The 23,504-nt window shown below is 28.3% G+C and overlaps 1 protein-coding gene across 2 annotated transcripts in view; it reads right to left on the minus strand.

Annotated features, from left to right (window-relative positions):
- Sf3b1 (splicing factor 3b subunit 1) overlaps positions 1 to 23,504 on the minus strand; it is a 39,745-nt gene that overhangs the window by 15,645 nt on the left and 596 nt on the right. The window contains exons 2-13 of one of the 2 annotated variants that reach the window (XM_016067361.4): positions 20,978 to 21,102; positions 19,331 to 19,423; positions 17,186 to 17,306; positions 10,759 to 10,832; positions 8,764 to 8,848; positions 7,894 to 7,988; positions 7,397 to 7,619; positions 6,289 to 6,555; positions 4,972 to 5,288; positions 2,776 to 3,057; positions 2,280 to 2,366; positions 1,925 to 2,195 (exon numbers count right to left, since the gene is read on the minus strand). In XM_016067361.4, the coding sequence (XP_015922847.3) occupies positions 1,925 to 2,195; positions 2,280 to 2,366; positions 2,776 to 3,057; positions 4,972 to 5,288; positions 6,289 to 6,555; positions 7,397 to 7,619; positions 7,894 to 7,988; positions 8,764 to 8,848; positions 10,759 to 10,832; positions 17,186 to 17,306; positions 19,331 to 19,423; positions 20,978 to 21,102 (2,040 nt within the window). Of the gene's footprint in view, positions 1 to 1,924; positions 2,196 to 2,279; positions 2,367 to 2,775; positions 3,058 to 4,971; positions 5,289 to 6,288; positions 6,556 to 7,396; positions 7,620 to 7,893; positions 7,989 to 8,763; positions 8,849 to 10,758; positions 10,833 to 12,193; positions 12,612 to 17,185; positions 17,307 to 19,330; positions 19,424 to 20,977; positions 21,103 to 23,504 lie in introns of those variants that run through there. The other variant, XM_016067362.5, reaches the window with a different exon arrangement.

The following is a 23,504-nucleotide window of genomic DNA, read 5'->3' on the forward strand; positions in this document are numbered from 1 at the left end:
ACTACTATCACGTTTAATATAAAGGGAAGATTTATTAAACATCTTGTGACAAATCCTATTTTTTCTTCTTTGCAAGCACAGAATGTAAGTTTTGAAAATATTCCCTTCCATATTCTCGGATGTTGTAACACTTACATATACTAATAATCGTCGTTAGAAAAACTGTCACCTCTATAGTAACTAATTAAAAAAAAAATTTACTTCTTACAAGAATCGCGATAGTTGATCTTAAAATTGCGTGAATATGAATAACAATTATGGATTTTGAAATCACATGAATATGAAACTAGATATACGATTTTGAAAATGAGAAAATACAAACTGGGATATAGAATTTTTAGAACGCGTAAATACAAATCACGAGTCATAATTTTTAGATAGCGTAAATACGAATCATGATGAGTAATTTTTAGATTGCATAAATAAGAATTATGATGCATAACTTTTAGAATGCGTGAATGCGAATCCCAATGCCTTATTTTAAAATCGCGTATAAATACGAAAATCAATGTTTGATATTATAAACCGCATGAACAAATCAACACATTGAATTTTAAACTTGCGTGAATACGAATCGCTACATAGGTTTTTAAAAAGACGTAAATACGAATCACAATATCGGATTTTTAAATCTCGTAAATAAGAATCGCAACACGCAAATATGAAAAGCTATGTTTGATATTAAAATCGTGTGAATAAGAATCGAGATATTAACAGATTCCAGGCTTGGGACCTCTAAAAGGCTTGTCAGAAGCAGCGTCGTTTGAACTATGAAAATCGGATCTATCTGGAGGGCGGGTAAAAAATTCGGAAAATCTTATCTGCTGCTTGAAAAGGGGGGAAAATAGGTAAAATAAGTAAAAATGAGAAAGGATTGGTAGCTATGTAGTTTGATTTTTCTGCTTCTCTTTGAAAATCGGTGAATTTTCTGAAAAAGCGGAATACTTGTAAATAAAATGAAATTTTTAGAAAATCTGAATTTTTGATAGAAAAGCTGAAATTTAAGAGATAAAAGTGAAAAAAAACGGAACTACGCTAAAAAGCGGAAAAATCTCATTCCTGGTATATACATATATGCAGCAGCAAACAAGTTAAAAACAAAAATAGGAACACAAAGCATGATAAGCCAATCAGAGGTAATTATGACACAAAGTTAAAAACAAAATATCAATTTATTAACCATACATATTTCATATTTAACATAATTTTTTGAACTAAGTTTTAATTAAATTACTTACTAATGAAGAATATAATCTAATCTCTAGTAACTAACTCAAGAAAAAACTTACCCTTTACAAGAATCATGATGGATTTTTAAATTGCATGAATATGATTTGCGATATTGAATTTTAAAAAATGAGAAAATAACAAAGCATAATTTTTAGATTGCATGAATACGAATCGCAACACATAGTTATTGAATTACATATAAATACAAAAATTGATGTTTGATATTACAACCATGTGAATACGAATTGGATTTTAAAAATGCATGAATATAAATAGAGATATTAGGTTATAGAAAAGCGTGAATACAAATTGTAACATTTGATTTTTAAATGGCACAAAAAAGAATTTTGATGCTTACTAATTGCGAAAATAAAATAAACACAGGATGGAAAATAGCAGAGATTCCTTTTTAATACATCTCTAACTTTGTACCTAATAAATTAAAAAGCTTAATTGAGAGAAGAGTGCATTAATGAAAAATTAAAGATCTTTTTCTTCTTCTGTTATTTGATTTCAGGCTTAACTGTACAGGGATTTATTCCATATTTTAGTATCATTGTCCAAAATAAAAACATATATACAAACACTCATAAGTCTCATGGCATTTTGCTAAATAACTTTTAAACTTAGTTTAAACCCTAGCAGAAAAAAAAAAAAAACATTCATATTATACAAATGTAAGAAAAAGCATTACCATGTTCAATAATTTCTACAAGATTTCTCAGATGTGGTAGAATAGCGCAACCCATTAGAATGGCTATCTGTTGTACAATTTTAATACCAGTATGCCTGGCTTGCCATGACTTCTTACTGCGACATACAGCTTTCAAGAAGGGTAAAAGTGCAGGTATACCTAGAGCAGAAGCTACTACAGCAAAAGCTCTGGCAGTTGTGTTTCTAACATACTCATCTATGTTGTCTATATCTGGCCTCATTGTGGAAATCATTGTAGCTAATCCAGCAGCCTGAAAAAATAATAAATAAATTTAATACAACAAATTGGATATAAATTTTTAAATTTAAACAGGAAAAAAAAAAACTAAATATACCTTGGCTAAATTAGAAATAATTTCTCTTCCTTCAACACGAGCATAATAATCTTCATCAATCAACAGAGGCTCAATAACTACAAGTATCTGAAAATGGAAAAAGAAGAATACAAATTAAAAAAATATATACAAATACAACCAAATAAAATAGTTTAATACTGAATCAGGGTTCAGATTAATATGAAAAGAAAAACTTCTGATTTAGATATAGTTAAAATTTCAACTGCAGCAATAATTCTACTACAAGAAGAATATTTTAAGAAACCAGAAATCTGCATGATTTAAAATTAAGAACTAAAAATAGAATATTCTACAAACATAAGAACTAACCAATTTTAAAGGATTTAACAGACAAAAGCAATCTTAGAGAACCCATAATAATTTTATAACATAAAGAAATATTTTTGAAGGAAATTTTCAGTTTTTAGACTATTTTTATATAGCCTTCTAAAAAAAAAGGTTATTAAAAGAGATCTTTTTAAAGACAAACACAAACCTTGTGTACATAGGGTCTCACTAAATCATCCAATTTGTACAGAATTCTGTCTATGACTTTCACCAGAAGATGGCGCTCTTGATCCTCCAAGGTCGGTGACATAAGAAGTGGAAGTATTTGATTGAATAGAGGGCCTGCACCAAATTCTCTGGCCTTGTCCGTAATCTGTCGGAGGGCTGCTTTCCTCATGGGTGGAGTGCCATTCTTAATCTTCAAGAGTAGTTTCATAATTTTGCGCTCTTTTTGTTCATCAGGGCTCAGAGATTCTTCATCTACATCAGCCTATTGAATATCAAGATAAATGAAAGTTATTGAAATGAATCAAGGTTTAGTTTTTCAATATGAACACTACTCTACTATTATAGAAAGCTGATAAATTATTACAGAAATTTTGTCATAATGTCAAATTTATCAAAGTTATAATAAATTTAATAAACACAAGGGCACTCTAATTATTAAACTCAATACCAAAATACAACTACTATTAAACATAAAAGTTTAGGTCAAGAAAACTAATTACTGGTAAAGAGCATATTGATGTGTAAAAAAAAAAACATTAAAAAAAATGTTCTAAATTATATTTAAACATTGAATATAATTAATTGGAACATATAATTTTAATTTGGTCAAAATATAAAAAGATGAGAACAAATTTTGGGAATAAGGTAAGCAACACTAAAAAATAATGTTGGAATGAATGTTGTCCCCTTTTTTCTATCTTCATTCTGAGATATATATGCTATTAGACGATGAAAAAGACGATAGAATTTTAAAAAAAGAAATACAGTTGGACCTCTATTTAACAAAGTCGCTTAATCCCGATAATAAGTTCGTTATATGGAAAATTCGTTAAATAGGAAATCACCTTTTAAAATACTCAAACACAAAACAGGTTTTAAATTCATAAACACTAGACATAATTAAAATAACAGTCGCCACACCTTTATCTTGTAAACTAGTATCTACTATTTATTTTATAAATCTTAGCCACAAAAGAAATCTGCATAAAACGCAAGAATAGAGCTAAACATTATCCAGTATTACACTACCATGCTACATACATTTGCAAGTAAAAAAGCTAAATTTATGTATAAAATTACAGCTAAAGTAATTTTAAACATACATTACAACATGCGCTCTTAAGTTTAATTGCTACTGATAAAATCCGTTAATTTTGTCTGAGTTTTTCCTTTGAAATGCAAACAAAAAGGGAAAGGGATTTTACTGCTTTCTTTAAAAGTTAAGTGGCTTCGAAAATCAATTCTAGATCATTTCCCCCATAAAATGCGTTATCATGTTTAAAATGTTCCGAAATATTTTGGGAAATCGGGAAAGTGAATCTCAAAGAAAATTTCGTTAAATAGAAAATTCACTTCGCTATTTGGAAGTTATTTTACGAAGAAATATCCCAAATATTCTTGGTTCCTCGAAAAATTAGCAAAATAGAGAAATTTGCAAAATGGAAGTTAGTTAAAAAGAAGTCCGAATGTATTACATAAAACTAAAGTAGCAACCCCTTTTAAACTTTTTTTTGAATAAATGAAACAATTATATTAAATATTTTTTATAGTTAAAATACGTTGAATAAATTCAAAAACAGAAGGGAAAAAAATCATTAAGCAATAAAGTATGGACAGTTAATAAAGTGAAAACATTAACAGGCTTTCTGAAGCCAGAATGCATTAAGTAAATTTCCTGTGTATCAGAATTGTTGTGCTTAGGAGGTGAAGCGAGAACTAAAAAGTTTAATTAATAAAATAATAATTTAAACTTTTATCCATTATTACAATTTCTTTGATATTTCTCATTTTTTAAAATTTTATAAGATAGTAAACCTTTAATTAAATTTAAAATAAAATGGAGAGTTATTTTATTAATGTCACTTAGGCTATTTCTTTTTAAATAATGAACTATTTTCATGAATATTATTTAAAATACTGAAAAAAATTAGAAATGCAAGCAATACACTGGAATGAAACAAACTTTAGAAGGCTTTAAAACAAAACCAAAAAGCTTTTATAAGTTTAAAAAAAAAAAAAAAAAAAACTGTATATCTCGTTCGATTTTTCTTTTTTATTCATTCACTGCATGTGCACCATCACCAAAACCAGTAACATTAAATTTTAAAATATTTTAAATGAACTTAAATGCAATCAAATTGTGTTTTCTACTAATGATTCAGATTACAAAACTTACCAAAAGTTTATCAAAGTACTGTATATCTTCTGGTTTCAGAGGAGGCAAATTTCCTTTTGGTTGTGTGTCCATCATTTTCACTGGATCTTCTTTCTGGAAAAAGAATCCAGACTGACCCCCAAGGGGTGTGGGCGTAGAGGTCAGTTTACGTGCGGGTGTGCGAATGGGTACATAGCCAGCTGGTGGTTGAAGAACTTTGTACCCAGGAGGAAACATTGTTTCCAGCTCATCATCGGTTAAAGGTCTGTTTCGTTCATCTATTTCTCTCTCCCACCTGTAAGCTTGTAACTGTTCAGGTGTCATTGCCATTATATGTCCTATAAAATAATTTTAACATTATGATAATAAATTGTTAATTACAGTAGTGTCCAGATTATCCAAGCCCAAATTATCCAAGTTTCCACTTTAATAAAGCTATCAAATATTTTAAGGAGCTTCTTGTTCCAGTTTATTTTTTATTTTTAAAACTATTGTAAAAAAAAAAAATCTGAATTTTATCTTTTAAACACTCAGGTAAACAAAATCCAACAACTCGATCGGATGAAATAATTGTTAATATCGTCAATAATGAAAATGAACATATAAAAATCTCTCATACACATGGACTCAAAACTATCGAAAATGGTATTGAATATATAGAACAACAAAAAGAGGCGACATCAGCCTTCCCGTTATCCCTAAAAAAATGGCAGAACATTGCTGCCAAAAAGCGCCAAACATTAAAAAAAAAAAAAAAAATTGATTAAGGACTTTTTTTAAAGTAAAAACTCTAATTCTCATAAAGTATGTTCTTTAAGTGTTTTTAAGCAAGCTTTTTAATTATAATATGAATAGTACATGGTGTACTCGTATAAATTTTACATTTGTTAAATACATTATATTTATACCTATTCTTTTTCTTTCCTTTTTTATAATCTTCGCTTTAACCGGGTTTTTCTGTTACCTGAGTTAATCGCAGTTCACATTAACTCAGACAATTGGGACTCTCTTTCATATTATACATAAAAATATTAAAATAATATATATTTCTTACATAAGTGTTTAATATTATGTAAAGCAAATATGCTAGACAATGTTTTGGGAAGAATTTTGTATATGAAACTGAGTGACTGAATCTTTTTGCAGATATATTTTTAAAATAAGATTGTTTGCTAAAATAACAAAATGTGAATTAATAGAGCTCTGTATACTTGATGATGGCGTAATTTAAAAATCAAGAATAAATGGCCAACTAATCAAATTACTTGCATCCAAATATTAAGACAGAGAAACATAAACACTATATGCATCATAATTCGCTATAGAATATATACATACCTGGTGTAGGTGTTGCCATGCCCATAGCTTTACTACCAGTAGGTGTGATACCACTTGGTGTAATGGGAGTCATAGGGGTCATGGGTGTCATAGGAGTCATCATGGAGGGTGTCTGTGGAGTTTGATTGCCCAACTGTGAAGAAGGAGTTTCATCCCAACGTGACCTACGTTTGCTGGCACTGGGTGTGGGAGTTTCTTGAATGAGGTCAGTTCCTGTTCTGTCAGTGCGAGGAGTTTCTGCCCAACCACTTCCATGAGCAGGGGTTTCTAGAAAATGGGATATATTTAAACATCATCACACATAAAAAAAATCATTTTATAATAAATAATTATTGCAATTAAATATGGTAAATCATAAATTGAGACTTACAAAGGACTAGCTTTTGAAAATTGTTCCAAACACTAAAAAATTGTTTGCATAAAAAAACCGAAAAAAAGCGAACATCCCCATTTAGATGAAGAATAAAGGAAACTCATAATATTATACTTCAAGTTGAACAGCCAATTGGAAAGCTGTTAGGGGGATATTAGCCCTTTCAGCTGAAGCATATACCCAGCTTTAAAAAGCTAAGAGTATTCGTAAATCCACACCTGAAATCTCTAGTGTAGACTTGTTATTAGAAAAATGAATTTTGCTTTTTCAATAAAAATAACAAATCAATATAGTGTGACAAGTGACAAAGCAATTTAGTGTGACAAATGGCAAAGAAATATAGTGTGACAAAGAAATATAGTGTGAGATGAAGTTCACTATAATTCGTCATTGATTGAGATGGATTGTTAGGAAACAAAGATGCAAAAAAGTGAAGCACTAAGCATACACGAGTAAGTTGTATGTTTTGGTTTCAAATATCACCAATTGATTAAGAATACTCTTCATGTAAAAGAGGAGTAAGAGACTTGTATAGCGTATGCACTCGTAGTAAATTCCGGTCTATCGGTCAATTCCAAGCCATCACAGCTATATATATACCCCGAGCTAAGAGGTCATATAAGGCGTTTAACCACAAAATTATAATATACTTTGTAGTGTTCATGTTAAGTGTTATGTTCATAATGAGAATGAATTAAATCTAAAAATAAAACTAATTTACAACTCTTAAAATACCTCTGTCTGTCTTTGGTGTCTCATCCCATCTGTTTCGACGAGCACTGGGTGTACCTCTATGACCAGGAGTGTCGTGGCCTGGAGTGGCAGCACCAGGAGTGGCGTGTGCAGGGGTGGCATCCCATAGCCTAGTACTTTGTCCTGGTGTAGCTCCAGGTGTTTCTGACCCTTTGGGAATTCTTCCCGGAGTTTCATCCCATCGGCTGTTAGACGGTGTATGTGACTGAAACAAATTGCATTAAATTTAATAGAAGTCTAAATACTCAAAAAATAAATCTTCAAAATTGAAAGCAATGCTCAAAATTTAATATTTAAAATCTACAATGGTATAATGATTTGCAGCAGTTATGGTAAATTTTCTAGTTTTATAATGAAGTTAATTTTTTAGGTAGCTACCTGGATTAGAAGATGTGATAGAAGGTTTGCACATCTCTTTTTTTTTTTTTTTAAAAAAAAAAGACATTGATTTAATACCATAATAAAAAATAAATACTCACTTCTGCAGCATCCCAACTCGTAGCTTTTTTCTTGGATGAAGGAGTTGAGGATGGTGTTTCCTCACCAACAGTTTGATCCCATCTTCTACGTTTTGCTAAAAAATGTAAAAATTGTTTTAAAATATCAACATTTACAACAGTTACATATTTTACACTGATAAATAATGTATAAAATGCAATAAAATAAAACTTATGTCATTAAATTGCTAGATAAATTAGCTTAGATAATTAAGGTGAAAAAATTTCAATACAGAGAAATATTTACTATTTTTATTTCAATGCTGAATTTCCTTACCAGTATGTTAATTCCTCCCCCTTATTTTTTTGTAGTGATACTTTTTTAATTCTTATGTTTTTTATAGTTGTGAATTTATTAAAAAACAGCCTCAATGCAAACTCCCTTTTTTCTACTTTTGCACTAAATGCAGAATTATAATATTCATTATTAAAAAAAAAAAAAAAAAAAAATCAAAGGTATGGTCAAAGTTAAATCCCTTAACAAAGATTTGATTAATATTTTTGTAGCTATTTAATTTAGAAAAAATATAATCCAACCACAAAATAAGGCAGATACCACTACTTGTTAATTCTTTCCTTTTTCTTTTAACTATCATATTTATGAATCAAAACTAACTAGTATCAACCTGCTCAATTGTTCACTAGTATCAACCAACATAATTGGAAATATTTAACATAAAAATGTTTTTTTTTATAAAAATTTTCAGAAAATTATAAAAAAAAAATGTTCGCTCTTGGAGTAAAATGATTTTGACACCAAACAATTTAAAAAAGTGTAGTGAATGAGAAAAAGAAAAGAAATTAATTTTAACATCACCATGGAAAGAAAAGGAATTTCAAATAAATGCATACCTGGTTTTGCAGAAACATCACCATTTTGAACAGACTTAAGCTCTCCAGACTTTGATTTTTCTGAAATTTTCTTTCTTAATTCCACCTAAATTAAATAAATAAATAAATTTATAAAAATATGTTATGTCAAGAAGTGAAAAATTATAAGGCAGTGTTTTCACTACAGTGCGAGAACGCGAGAATCTCGCATATTTTTTTGTTTTCTCGCATTAAAAAATGATTACCGCGAGAAATTCGCGCATTCTATAAATCAATTTAAAAATTCGCGAATTTCTCGCATTTTCGAAAAACGCTTAGAATTATGCCATTTAGAATAAAATCCGTTTCACTTTTCCTGGATCTTTCATTATTTTCAACATCTGCCCCCTTATCTGGCATTTTCGAAAAAAGCTTAGAATTATACCATTTAGAATAAAATCTGTTTCACTTTTCCTGGATCTTTCATTATTTTCAACATCTGCCCCCTTATCTGGCTTCCCTATTTACCAGTATTGTTCAAACCCTTTTCGAACAACAGAACACAACCACAGAACCCCTTTCAGAACACATTTCTCTGCAACCACATGTTTACCGTAGGTTAGGTTTCTTCATGTAAGAGGTTCAAACTTTTTATGTGTTAATGTAAGATGGACAAATACCTTGTAAAGGCAAAATCTTCTATGATGATGCACCAAAAATATTCAATGCTTTAAAAAATAGAAGACATAGTCTTTGTAATGTACAGTTTTTATAAAAAATGACTAGTGACATGACACAGAAATAGTTGCAAAAATGCATTCAGCACTGAATTTGTACTATTTGGTCAAAAGCACCCAGACACTTATCTAAAAGCAACATGAAGTGGGGGTGTTATCTATGGTTTAAAAACTGCAGAAACTAGTTATGGTTCAACAAGTACTTGGGCAATGGGGTCACTTACATACTAGAGATTATTTGCTACTTCAAAGAATAAGTTACATTGATATTAAAATAAATGGTTCGGTCTAGGCTCTTTAGTTCCTGTGGTTGGGAACATGAACAATGAAATATGCGGACATTCTGCACAATGCTGCTCTCCAAATTATGGCAATATTTCTGGTATGGTATTACATAGCTGGTGTTTAAGTAGCCAACTGAATCCAACTTCGTCACAGCCATTACTTACTTTAATCAATTCCTGTGGCCACATAACTTGGGCAAAGACTCCCTAGACACACGCAGTTTGTCATTGCAAAAGGAGGACCAACATCATATTAATATATACTTCAGGATTCTCAAAGTTAATACCACTAGATACTTTTAGCCAGGTTTAACAGTTGTTTCAGGCATATAAAATAACAGTAAATTAATGCAATTTACCTTGATGAAGAATTTCAGTTTTATGAAATATTTTCATCAATTTTTGACAAAAATGTGTGGGTAGAAGCATTGTATAAATGAATAAAAATATTTGTAAAATGAAGATAGTCATATTCAGTCTTTTTTTTTTTTTTTTTTTTGTCTCCTTAAGGGAAAATATGCTGGTTTATTGAGTCATTTGCTTTATAAAATCAAATGCCTTTAGAACGAGTCACTTGCTTTATAAAATCAAATGCCTTTAGAACGAGTCATTTGCTTTATAAAATCAAATGCCTTTAGAACAACTGATTGTAATAAGCATTACACACTGTACTTTACTTTCAATTTGATACACTTTTTTGGAAAGACATAAATATACCATATTGGAAAGATATAAATACACTATATTTAAAATAAAATCCTTAGCATTTAATCTTAATGTATTAAAAAATAAGAAAATTGATTTAATATTTCCTTCAAAAGATTTAAACTCTATTAATTACTTATATTTCACATGTTTCTTATAATAATTATATAAAAACATAACACATTTGAGAAATCATATCGATATATTTTCAATATCTGCTAATGATTCAATTAATATTAGTAGTATTCTAGAGATAAATCGATTTCATCTAAAATAATAATAAAATGGATTTAATATCAAATTAGGATTACCTGATCTTTGTTGAGAGCTTGCTCTCTCATAATAACTTGGTAGGTTCTAGATTGCGCATCAGGAGTCTTCCCACCTGCAAAACACATGCAAAGTATATTTTAAAACAGGATCTACTGAAACTCATATTCAAGTAAAGCATAGTCACACAACTGAAACTATTTCCATCTAATTTCTGCATACCTTCTTCTGATCAGGCTGGATATTTAGAAATAACCTATTATTCAATTGTGTGAGTATGCTCAAAAAACAACTCAAAAGCTGGGAGAACACTGGTAATGATCAATAAATATGATCCCAACTATCAAAAAGATTTATAGAGTCTGAGATCTGAGGCAAGTGAAGTACACTCTTAACTGTATTTTAGAATATTAGATTTCACTATAAGATATTATTTATTATCAATAAACAGCTAACAAAATTAGAATTTAAAAATAACAAGATATTATAAACTTTAAGAAATTTGAATTTTAAACAAAATTATATGAAATTAGATATAGCATAACTTTTAAGACCCAATAGAAAATGAATGAAAAGATTACTAAAAATAGTACTTAAATTAAACATTTTGTCTCATCTGTTACTGATCTAATTTCACATGGTCAGAATATTTAGGCTTGTGACCTAACAAGAACAAAAAATACTGAAGTAGCACAATGATGCAAATTTGCCATCATATTTTTAAGACTGAGTTTTCCCATAAGTTACAACTTCCATTTAGCAATTTTTTACTAAAATTACTGAATTCTGTAAAAATAATAGAAAAGCACATGGCTGAATCTATTGCTAACGCCTCAATTGTTATAAAAAGTGTAGTTTAAAAACTGCACCAAGTTGAAACAATTCATGTGATACTAATTGTAAAACAATTGTATATAATTATAGACAGTCATTAAATGGGAACCATCGTTTTCTACAGTCTCTACTAGCGTAATTAATTAAAATATTGGATTAAAAATCTTAATTTTTGGATTCTTTAAATCTATTTCTGTATTTATATTTTTAGAAAAATGGGATGTTCTGAATAAAAGTAAACACCAGAAATATCAGGATAAAGTTAAAAATCAGGGCAACTACGAAACCTGGATTCATGTAACTAACATTTTCTGAAATATTAAGAATCATTATTAATTTGAATTATTTGCTAGCACTATTGATTAGAATTCAAATATGACTCCAATGCCTCAAAATTCCAAACTATATATAATCTTTAAGTACCTAAAAAAATATTGATAAAGCAAGCATAATAATCACCTTAAGATTGTTTACATTAAATCCAAATAATAAATACATTGAAAAAAAAACTTTCTACATAATTGTGCAACTGATAGCATGAAAAATGTTTTTTTCTTTGAAAGTATAAAATTAATTAGCGAAATATATAAAATATAAAAAGCAGTGTTCTCATGCCAGCTTTTTCAGCTACTTGGTACGTACGTGCATGACTTCCCAGAACGGCAGTTCTTTGCCTGGAATCTCGTCATCAGAAGGGCCTATAAATATTCTTCATGATTAGTAATTTTTGCTCAAATGCAGTTTTCTTTCACACTCCATACATTCCAAAGAGTTATAGTAAGGGTTTTTAAAAATAGAAATATTGTGACACAAGTGTGTGTTAAATAATATTGGTAAGGAAAAACTAACTTATATAGAGTGAAGATTTATCAGTCTTACAAAAAATTGTATGCAATGCTAATAAAAGTTTCGTAAATTTTAAATGTAGTTAAAAAAATTTTACAAATTATTTTTCAATAATCCACTTAAAGATAACCAAGTTTGGTAAAATGGTAGCTTTAATTAGGATAATTGCAATGGAATTTATTTTCAAAAAAAAAAAAAAAAAAAAAAAAAAAAATCTTTTCTTGGTCAGTGTTAATATAATCAACAATGTTATGACACGAAAAAAAAAAAAAAAAAAAAAAAGAATTATGCAATTTTTCTTCTTCTTACTTGCCTTGTTTTATTTACATTATATATTGAAAGTTAAATTCTAGTTTTCTCAGAAATTTCAGATTTAATAAAAGCAATCATTTTGTTTAGAAATTTTACTTTTATTTGTTACTGCATTTCAAAATGTGGATTCAGAGATTGAGATGGGCAGAAATTTAGTTGTTAACATTTCAGAATGAAAATCATGAAAATGTTAACTATATCAGGAAACCTCCAAATGAAATAGGAAACTTTTGGAACACATTTTTAAACATAAAAAACCTTCAGACAAAGTAGTTAAAATATCTATAGTAAATTGTTTTAAATGAAGTAAATTGTCTTTCTTTCACCACTTTGCCAGTAAAATTTTCCGTTTAAATAACTATAAAATTTTCACGAACGAAAATTACTTGAAAACATATTTCATTTTTAAAATTAATATCACATAAATTTACTTGAACTTTTAATAAAAATAAAGAAATTATGGTCTAGCAGACTCAAAAAATAAATCATTTTATAAATAATTCTTCAACTCCGGAGAATCTCTAATAAAATGATTTTATGTAAACAGCAATCCATAATAAACTATTATACTAGGAGTTTAGCTTTCTGATAGTTAAGAGTAAGACTATAAAACCATTTTCTTAAACTGTATATAACATATTTCCCACGATTCTTAGAAAGTAAGCAACACATTTAAATTCCTCAAAGCAATAGATTTAATAAAGGTTAGGTAGTATTTCATAAATGTTAAACTTTTTCATTCATTTTTTTTTTTTTTTTTTGTAATTAAAACTGGGGATTATTGAACAAAATGTAATAAATATGCCAACAATAGGACAGAAGTCAAGGGAAGAATAAAAAATTTAATACCCAGTTTAATTATTAAAAAGTATTTAGTTTGGATTTAAAATTTAGAGTAAATAAAATAAAAACTGACCAAGAGAAGGTTAAAAATAGTAAAAAAAAATTGTTGTGCATTAAAATATATAGCATTTTTAATGTAAATTGGAAAGAGGAGAAGACCACATTTTTTTTTTTTGAAAGAGAAAATATTTCAACTTCAGAAGTGATAGTAACTTTAACAAATGGAAAAACAAAATTCTCAAAATGTTCTTTGATTGAAAATATTTTTCTAGCTTTTCACTTTTGTAAAATAAAGCAATGTAAAGCTTAATCTGCATGAAATATACCAGTAAGAATTTTTGTGTCAATAAAGAAATAGAAAAAGGCTGTTGCATTTTCCTCAAGTTTTTGAAATATATATATATATATATATTTGCATATTAAACAGCAGTGTTTAGTTCAATTTCAAAAAAAAAAAAGAAAAAAAAGAAGAAGTTTATACCCTGTTCATTTATTTTATGAACAATTTTAAGCTCAACAATAGTAATCTTTTTTGAAAAGGCTTCTTAAGCAAATCAAATAACTACCTAATTTAAGTACCCATCTTAAATTTAATAAAAAGCACCTGATACCATGCAACAACCTCTATAATCAATAACTTATTATAAACTGATATTACACATAAATTTCTAAGCAAAACTACATAATTAAATGAGAGTTTTAACTGTAGTAAATAAAAGAAAGGTTGCTTAGATTTTTCTCAGATGTTAAAAGACTTAAGTTTACAACAGGTAGATATTTTAAAGAAAATTAAAACCTGTTCCAGTTATTTATGAAGCAATAACTAAGGCGATCAACAATTGTAAAACTTTTTCAATATGAATACAAATCTAACATTAAATAATAAAACATAAATGTTTAGGTTTTGTTTAAACTGAAGGGAAATATTCTAAAAAACTCGAATTGCTAAAAATGCTAGAAGCAATTGCTGTTGAGTTATGGGTACATTAATTTTGACGATTTAAATGAGATTTAGTAAAGTTTGCCTTAATGGAATTGCAATATAGTTACGTTTATAAAAAAGGCTTTAGTTTCATTGTGCCATAGTGCAACACCTTGAAAATATTTTGGATAACTATGATGATTATATAATAGGAAATTAAAAAACTTCAATTGACATATTTGATAACCTATTCCCTTGACTAGTTCAGGACATTTCTGTAAGCCTCGATAAGGATTTCAACTCTTGAATGAGTAAGTTTTTACAATTTTGAACTATTTAGAATATATATCATAAATATTAAAACTTGGGTACTATTTTGATCTTTCTAATATTAATAACTCCAAACCAATTTTATAAAGGATAATTTTGTTATACTTTTGTTTATAATATAGTGAGAAAAAGATTTGCTTAGAACAATTAACTGATAAAGGGTAGGGGCATTTAAAGCCTTTCAACCTCTTTTTTTGAAATTTTAAATATTATTTTTTTTAAATAGGTAGTAACACTCTTTCAAGAGGCACTAAAATTTCCTTTGCAAACAGCAAATTTCCACTACATAAAAGTAAGTGATTTCCTAGTGCAGTACCTGGAATAAAAAAACAGCGCTCATTAAAACTAGATCATAAGAACATGAAATGTGAAAAAACAGACAGAACTTGATATTCAAAAACTGTAATTTCTTCCACATTCTGTGCCACCTCCCAGTTTAACCTGAAAAAACATTATGTTACTAAACCATCTTGAACGTTTTAAACATACACAAGTTATCAGTGCTGTCTTACGCATGAGCCTTTCAAACATATATAATTGTCGTGGGGATCATGAAAGATAATTAATAAATTCTTCCACTCAAAGAGAATAAAAAATTAAGAGAATATATTTCCATTCACACACAGTCATTCATTCTAACTATCTAATGGCAGCCAAATGTTTAAGTTTATAAGCCAACACATGAATAGTAAGATTAAAATTGCTTCTTCACAAGAAAATAGAAATTTTTATATTACAGGATTTGAAATTAATGGTCGTCCAAAATCATTGATATCTAAACCATCCTGAAATAATAACCAGTGGTCTCCTAGACTAATGTCTGATTGATGCAAAAAGAAGATAAATGAATGATTTGCCAATTTAATAAATATTACCAAAGAGAACAGAGAAATTTTAATTTTTCCCATGTGCTAATGAAGAGAAACTCTTTTAGCAAATTACAAGCTTCTCTGCAGAAGGGAACTAAGTCTGAAAAGAAGCAGGATTCTTGATATTGATAGAAGGGCCAGCATAGAACTTCAATAAAAAAATTTCAGTTTCAATTTGTGTGAAAAAAAAGTTGTGCAAAGCATTCTCACAACAGTCAGCTGTGGACCAGGAGGTTCAAGTTTTACTACATCTTGACCAATAGCACAATGTTGGCAGCCATTACGCCCTTATTATCTTTATTTCCCAGACATGCTGGTACCTACTGATCTGAAGTTGACTGGGCTTCATGGGCCACTAAGAGTCAAACCTCTGTTCTTCACAATGATAGATCAACACTTTAACTTTGGGGCTATATGGGCTTTAACTTGTGTAGGTGGCTCTTTTTTAATGGGTAAGAATGGATTTATGTCCTAAATCAGAATTTTCTATATTTTTAATTAACAATACTGTGAGTTAAGAGACAGCACAGCATCTGAATAATGAGCAAATAAAAAAGTTACAGGTCAAATTATATTTCCTTAGTTTCTATGTCTGATTTTACAACAGAGCAAGATTTTATGAAAAAGCATAAATTGCAATTTTGAATCAAATTAAAATATTACACAAGAATTTTTAAAAATTATTTTAGAAAATAAAATGAGATAAGTTTCGATTTCTGAAGACTAAAAATTACAAGCGATTAATATAGACAACTCTTAGTCGAAAAAACAATTGGATTCAAAGACTGAAATTTAACAAATCGAAAGAAAAAAAAAAATCATCACCACAATTCCAACTTTAAAAAATTAATTAAACATATTTCAAAATAATTTGAATATCCAATTCCCTTGAATTTAGAGAAGTTTTAGTCTTTTTAATCATAACTCCAAAAATCAAACATATGATTCTCTTAGCCCACAATTCAAATAAAATTCAGGGATAATTAGGATATTTAGGGATAATTAAGGATTAATTATTTGAGGGATAAATACAGATTGGTAATGGACAACATTTCAAAATGAAATATTACGATTTAAAAGGCGAATAACACTAACTCAGTTTATTAGGTTTTTATACATTGCACAGAAATAATTTTTAACTAAATATTTCTATAGAAGAAAAACTGTATTCCAAATTAAAGTTTTATTTTTAAAGAACTATTGATTTTTCAATTTTGTATAGTTTGGAAGAGTGGATAAAAATTCAAAATTTTCTAGAAAATTAAAAAAAGTTGAAAATGTGACATGTTCATGACCACAATAAAAGAATGACCAAATCTAGAAAAAATTAGCATACCAATTTCAAAATTTGACATGGTTTAGATTTTTCAACACTTAATGAAAGGGATTTAAGTATGATTAATTTAATATTTTCTTCACGGTCAGAATAGAAAAACATTGGGCTACCAAGAGCTTGAATCTTTTTAAAAATCTGAATAAAAATTGAATAAATGATTAAGAATGATAACTAACCGTCAGCAAAAGGATCTGATCTTTCAGGTGAGATCATAAATTTCCTCCTCTGAGCACGGTATTCATCTTCTTTATCAGCAACACGCTGACCTTTTTTGTGTTCACCAAAGGGATCATAATCCTGCAAATAAAAAAAATATTAAAAAAATGTGATTACAAATTACCTATTTTTATATATTTTTATTAAATATGTAGGAAGAAAACTTAATCAATAATTAAGAATAATAACTTTTTATTTAGTTTCACACAGTAAATTCAAGAAAAAAAGTAGTATATATAAATATATACAGTACAGAACCCGTTATCCGGAAATCAGAAAACCAAAAAAATCGGAGCGAAATTCGATAAATTTTCCCGCCATTTTTAAAAAAAATTTTTTTTTTCGTCATACGATTTTAGGATTTTTCTTCTTTTTTAAAAGATGTTTACCTTACCATCATTTTGGAAATAATCATTAGTGTATTACTTCATCGTTTTTTTCTTTTAAAGATTATTTCCAACTATTTGTGCTTTTTTTTAAGTTGGGTTTAACAATAAAAAAAACGGCTTTTTGCATCGATTCAGAAAACCGGAAAAATCAGTTATCCGGAACAGCGATGGTCCCGATTGTTCCGGATAATCGGTTCACTACTGTATATATATATACACACACATATATATACACAAGAGAGATACAGCTCTGTTGTAAAAACAGGTAGCTATGGCAGAGGTGTTTTTCTTTTGTGAACCCATAATGGTACAAAATGTAAACTCCTTATATTTCAAATGGAACATAAACTACAAACTTATTAAGTGTATTTTGCATGTTCTAAAAACAATTTTTTAATTTTTTTTGAGTTTTATAATTAAAATAAAATCATAAAGAACATTATTTTTGCAAAAACACATTTTGGTATATCAGTAATTAAATATTTTAATTAGAATGCATTATAATTCCTTTTCAAATTTGGTATAATTTCAAAATTATTAATATGAAATCATATGTATAAATTTTTATTATCCTTCAGAAACCTAATCAGGGCTATGGAATCGGAAGTTAAGCAGATTTTTGAATGAAGGAGTCTGAGCTCAGGTTGTTAAACCACATTGACTTAGTTTTTGTTGGACAGTTAGAATTTGAAATAAAATTAAAATGAATTTTAAAAAAGAACTTAATTGACGAACCAACTTATTGTTTTTAGAGTCTTATTATTAAACTTATTATCTTGACTCATTATTAGTCTTTAGATATAAATTTTATATCTGAAACTTCTGCACAGCCCACCTATTTTAGAACTTATACATATCTATCTAGAAAAGTTAAAAGAAAGAAGTAGCCCCAACAGTAACAACTCTGGTGCACCTACTTAAGTAAGTGAGGAAAGATTATTCTCGGCTCATAAGTTTATTAAATTGGATCTATGGCCTTCCATCAAAGAAGATCTTGCCTAAGTTAAACTGTTTCTAAGAAATCACTTAATTCCAGTTAAATGCTAATTAACATAACTAATTTGCTATGCCAAAAATTTCTTCTGCAGCATGTATTAAATCTCTTACATTTAAAAAAAAAAAAAAAAAAAAGCTGTAAAACATGTGTATATATTTACATATATATGAGGTCAAAGTTTTTAAATATATAATTCTTGAAGTTGGTCATTTTCCCTACAGACTCTACAGCTCTGAGCCTGTTATTAAAGTTTTGCATAATATTCTAAATAATTCTTTAATATTAGAAAAAAAGTATGTTTTAGAAGAAAAATATCTTTCGCTAATAAACATTTAGACTGCCCTTAATCTCAAAAGTAGGAAGCATGACAAATATATGTAGGAAGAATGGGTTGATCTGGATCTCTACACTTAACCTTTCACGCAGTTAAAAAAAAAAAAGTATAATTATTCCTCCACATAAAAGTCTATAGTCAAAAGACTAAGTGCATATTAAAATGAGATACACAAAGCAACATACATCAGCAATAACTTAAAATGCAAAAGTAAATAAGATTTTTACATTCCTAAATGCTTCAAATAGTAATCTTGTATAGAACTTTTCCAATATTCCTTTGGCAACTTATATAAAACTTTTCAGATAGAGTGAGTGTAAAATATTATCGAAACAATGTTATAGCTTACAAAAATACACGCAGATAATTATAAAAATTAAATTACTCTGTCTCCTCTTAATTCCTGTAAAAATGCAACTGGTGCAGTAAAACCACTCTTCTTACTGTTCATTAAACTTGTGGCATCATAATCCTCATCCTATAAAAAATAAAACAATAATTAATACATATAATTATTTTAATAAAGTGACACCAACATTTCAAAGTTTAATTCAAATTATTAAAAAAAAAAAAAAACAGTTAAAACAATGTTACTGTCTATAAAAAAAACTTTAAATGTAAAATAAATATAACTACTGAGGTGTGTCTCATAAAATTAATCAATACTTATTCTTTTCTGAAGCCATTAAAAAGTAGTAAAATTATTATTAACGTCAGTTATTCTAAATTGTGGTGATAGGAAACTAATATAAGTACGGTGGAAATATGTTTTTAAGGCTCTCTGAAATGTAAAAACTCCTATTTCTGATCTTTCAATGCAACGACACCTTCTGAATAGGTTTCGTGATTTTTTTTATTTAAAACAGATTTTTTTTTCAAATACACTGTAAGAAATTTAACTTATGATTAAAAATACTTTATAAATGTTTAGTCAAAATTAAATTAACATTAAAACTATATTATAACAATATTTTAGGAGCTCTAACTGACTAAAATAATTTTTCGTTATAATACATAGCTTTGATTGCATCGCAACCATTTTGGAACAAATGCATGATTGAAATTTAAAGACTAGATGAAATAGAGAATTTAAAGAGTACTTCAGGGGTCTGTTTAGGTTTAGGCATCTATCTTGTGAAAATTTAGACATAATTTGTGAAAATAAAAAATTAAATTAAAAAATCAACACAAAAATATTGTAAAAATATGGATTTATCGTTTCTTACGAGACACAAAAATAAAATGTTAAGAAAAAAATATTTTGTGAAATTATTCAACAGTTTTTCCTAAAGTTGAATTTGACAAGGTACCGCTAAACGGTAGTAAATTTGGCTTGGACAGACCCCTGTACTTCAATTATTAAAGCAAAGTTTCAATTAGCAAACCACAATCTTAATTTAAAATTGTGATTTCTTTTTTTTCCACTTGATTTTTAAAATGACAAAATAAATGTAACAGATTATGTTTATAAATGTAGAGTCATTCATAAAAAAATAAATACATATTTAAACTATATATTTTTATATTAAAATATTCATTTTTAATCCTACATCAATAAAATATATTGTAGATTTTAATTCTATGCTTTTTCAATCAAAAGGTAGAATTTTAATTAACATTATTTGCAATTTTTTTCTCGAAAAAAATTCATGTTTATTAATTACTTTCTACAGCTATGCAAGTCTATATTAAGACAGCATTAAATGTTTACTTTAATCTGTACTTTCAATCTCAAGAATCAATAGATTTTTAAAAATGTCATTTCAAATGTGTTGGAATTTAACACACATCAAAAAAGAAAGTAATTTCGTTAACTGAAATTAATTAATGGAGCAATTTATTTAAAATAAACTTTAAAACTAAGAAAAGAAAATAATAAAAGTATCAATAATTGAAACACTGTTTTTTAAAAATCAATATGTATAAAAAAAAATCAGTTGATTTAAATCAATGATTTTTTTAAAAAAATCATTTGATTTAAATCAACAAACCCTGCTTCTGATTAATTAGGTCTATTTTAAAACATACTTACATCAACATCAGCTTCATCGTTTGCCGCTATGGAGGTAACGTATCCTTCATATTTAGACTTGGTTCCACCATAAATATCTTCATCCATATAAATGCCTGCTGAGGCGGTAAGGGGTACATCCCCACCTATTGAAGAAAATTAAAAATGTTTAATAACTGATATTTTCAGACTTTATTATCAAAAAAAATAAAAAACTGTAGATTTTTTTGTAGATCGAGTCAAGATATGAAATAATATTTTTACGAATATTTTTGAAATTTTTTCGCATTATAGTTTTCTGAAAATACTAAGTAAGGAGATTTTAAATTAAAAATGCATGAAACCAACTATTTTCAATTTAAATGAATTTTTTTTAAATAATTGTATTTTAAAAACATGGATTCCATGGACATGAAGTAATAAATAAATTATTAAGGGTATATTTCTGTATCATTATCTGCCCCAAAATAATTGCCATATCTAGGCAATTTCCAGACACTGGTCGTCAGCAAGAAACTAAAGATATTAACAGAAGCGTATAAACTCAAGCAGTACAACTTGTAGCCATCCCCAAACAAACCACTACATATTTTTATTAATAAAGTTAAAAATCCATTTGACGATTGTATATAAAATTCCATATCATAAAGCCAAAATAATTGCCAAGTCTTGGCGACTTAACAGCAATGGCCAATGAAAGACTAAAAAAAAAAAAAAAAAAAAGATGTACAGAAGTTAGTAATACTATAGTCCGTTCAACGAGAACTGAGAGTGGAAGTAAACAAAAGGGTTGCTGTTTGATCGGCAACGTTTGCCACTTTAACGGTTTCTTCGCTGAATGGGCGATTTCATTTGAATCGACAGAGCTTTCGCTTTTATAGAAAAACAAAAACGATGTTTGGTTTTTGATACCTTAAAATTAGATAAGAAAATGCAAAATTAAAATATTTTCATGAAAATACGTTTCTAAGTGTTTCAGTAAACACATAATTTTATTTTAAGAATAGTTTTAATTTATCTATATTTCTTTAAGTTTTGATTAAATTAGTTTTAATATATTTTACATAAATATCTATGAAAAACATAACTTTTATAATTTCATCGTAAAAGTCGTATAGAATTGAAAGTTATGTTAAAAAAAAAAACTCTTTTATTTTCATAATTACAATTTTTTTTAAAAATTTATTAGAAGTTAAATAATATTTAAAATAGTTTTATGTTTCACCGATTGATTTAAAAATATATTAGAAGGAACTGCATTTATTTGTATTTTTAAGTTGTTAATTATCCTTATTTTTCTAACGGAAGTATTACGAAAATAATTACACTAAAAGAAACTTGGAACTTTTTTACATGTCTCACAAAATCTTTTGTTAAGCTACCATTGTGCCAATCCGCGTCGCTACCAATATGCGTAATATTAAGTCTCTCACCTTTGCCAGAAGGCAATTTTAATCCTGTAGAAAGACCAGATAAAAATGCCTGTTTTGACGAGATAATGGAAGTATCATTCCACACTTTGTCTTGCGTGTGTCCAGCATTCAACCATGTCTCATCCATGTAATAAATTTTTCTTCCTTCTTGTCTCATTTTGTTAATTGTTCTTAAATGTCTTCGCCGCCACAAAATTATTTCTTCTTTTTCAATGAGTGAGCTGTTCCGTCCTCGTTTTTGATGTTTGAAGCCTAATTTTTTTTAACAGGGAATAAAATCATGAACTTTTCTTCTTAGAGCATTTTTGTCGAAATCGTCAATGTCATCCAAAAAAGGTTTACGAGGTTTAGCCCTCTTCGGGGAATGTAATATACCATCCTTTTTATATTCTTTGATAATTCTAAAAACAGAAGCTGTGCTAACTCCCGCTGCAGAAGCCGCATGGTCAGCCACATCAATAATTGGAACATCTGGTTTTGAATGCACTTCTGTTTTATAAATGTTTAATATTATTTCTTTCTCAACTTTACTTATGTAAGATTTCTTCTGTCGTTCTTTAGGAGGACTTAAATCCATCGCTTTATTTTCCATATTACTCATGAAACACCTGCAAAAAGACACCACGGCGATACAAACAACCATCTAAAAATAAGAGTTTTTGCTTGTCTGATAGGCGCTATTTGTCATAATTCCGGCGCCAAGTAGACAGCTGTATTGCGCCAAATAGCACGCCGCTTTGTTTACTTTCGCTATCAGTTCTCGTTGAACAGACTATAGAGTCGACTCCAAGCAAACCACCTTTTTTTTAATATTCAAGTTCAAAATTCATTTGCAGAATATTGACATTTTGGTATCATGATCTATATCAAAATAGTTGCCAAGTCTCGGCGACTTCTGAACAGTGGCCAGCAAAGAAACTGAAAAATTTACAGAATTTTGTTATAGAAAGGGACCAACTGCAAGGGATACTAGTAGCTACTCAGGAGCAAACCTCTACATGTTTTTTCCCCCAACTACTCAAGTTTAAAATCTATATGGCAATTGCTGATGGCACGATAGATCACATATTCCCCTAGCTGTAAATGGAAGAGTTTTGGCAAAACAAATTTGGACA

Source organism: Parasteatoda tepidariorum, chromosome 8 (assembly GCF_982258835.1).
Source record: "Parasteatoda tepidariorum strain Cologne lab strain chromosome 8, Ptep-v5.0, whole genome shotgun sequence".
Lineage (NCBI taxonomy): Eukaryota > Metazoa > Arthropoda > Arachnida > Araneae > Theridiidae > Parasteatoda > Parasteatoda tepidariorum.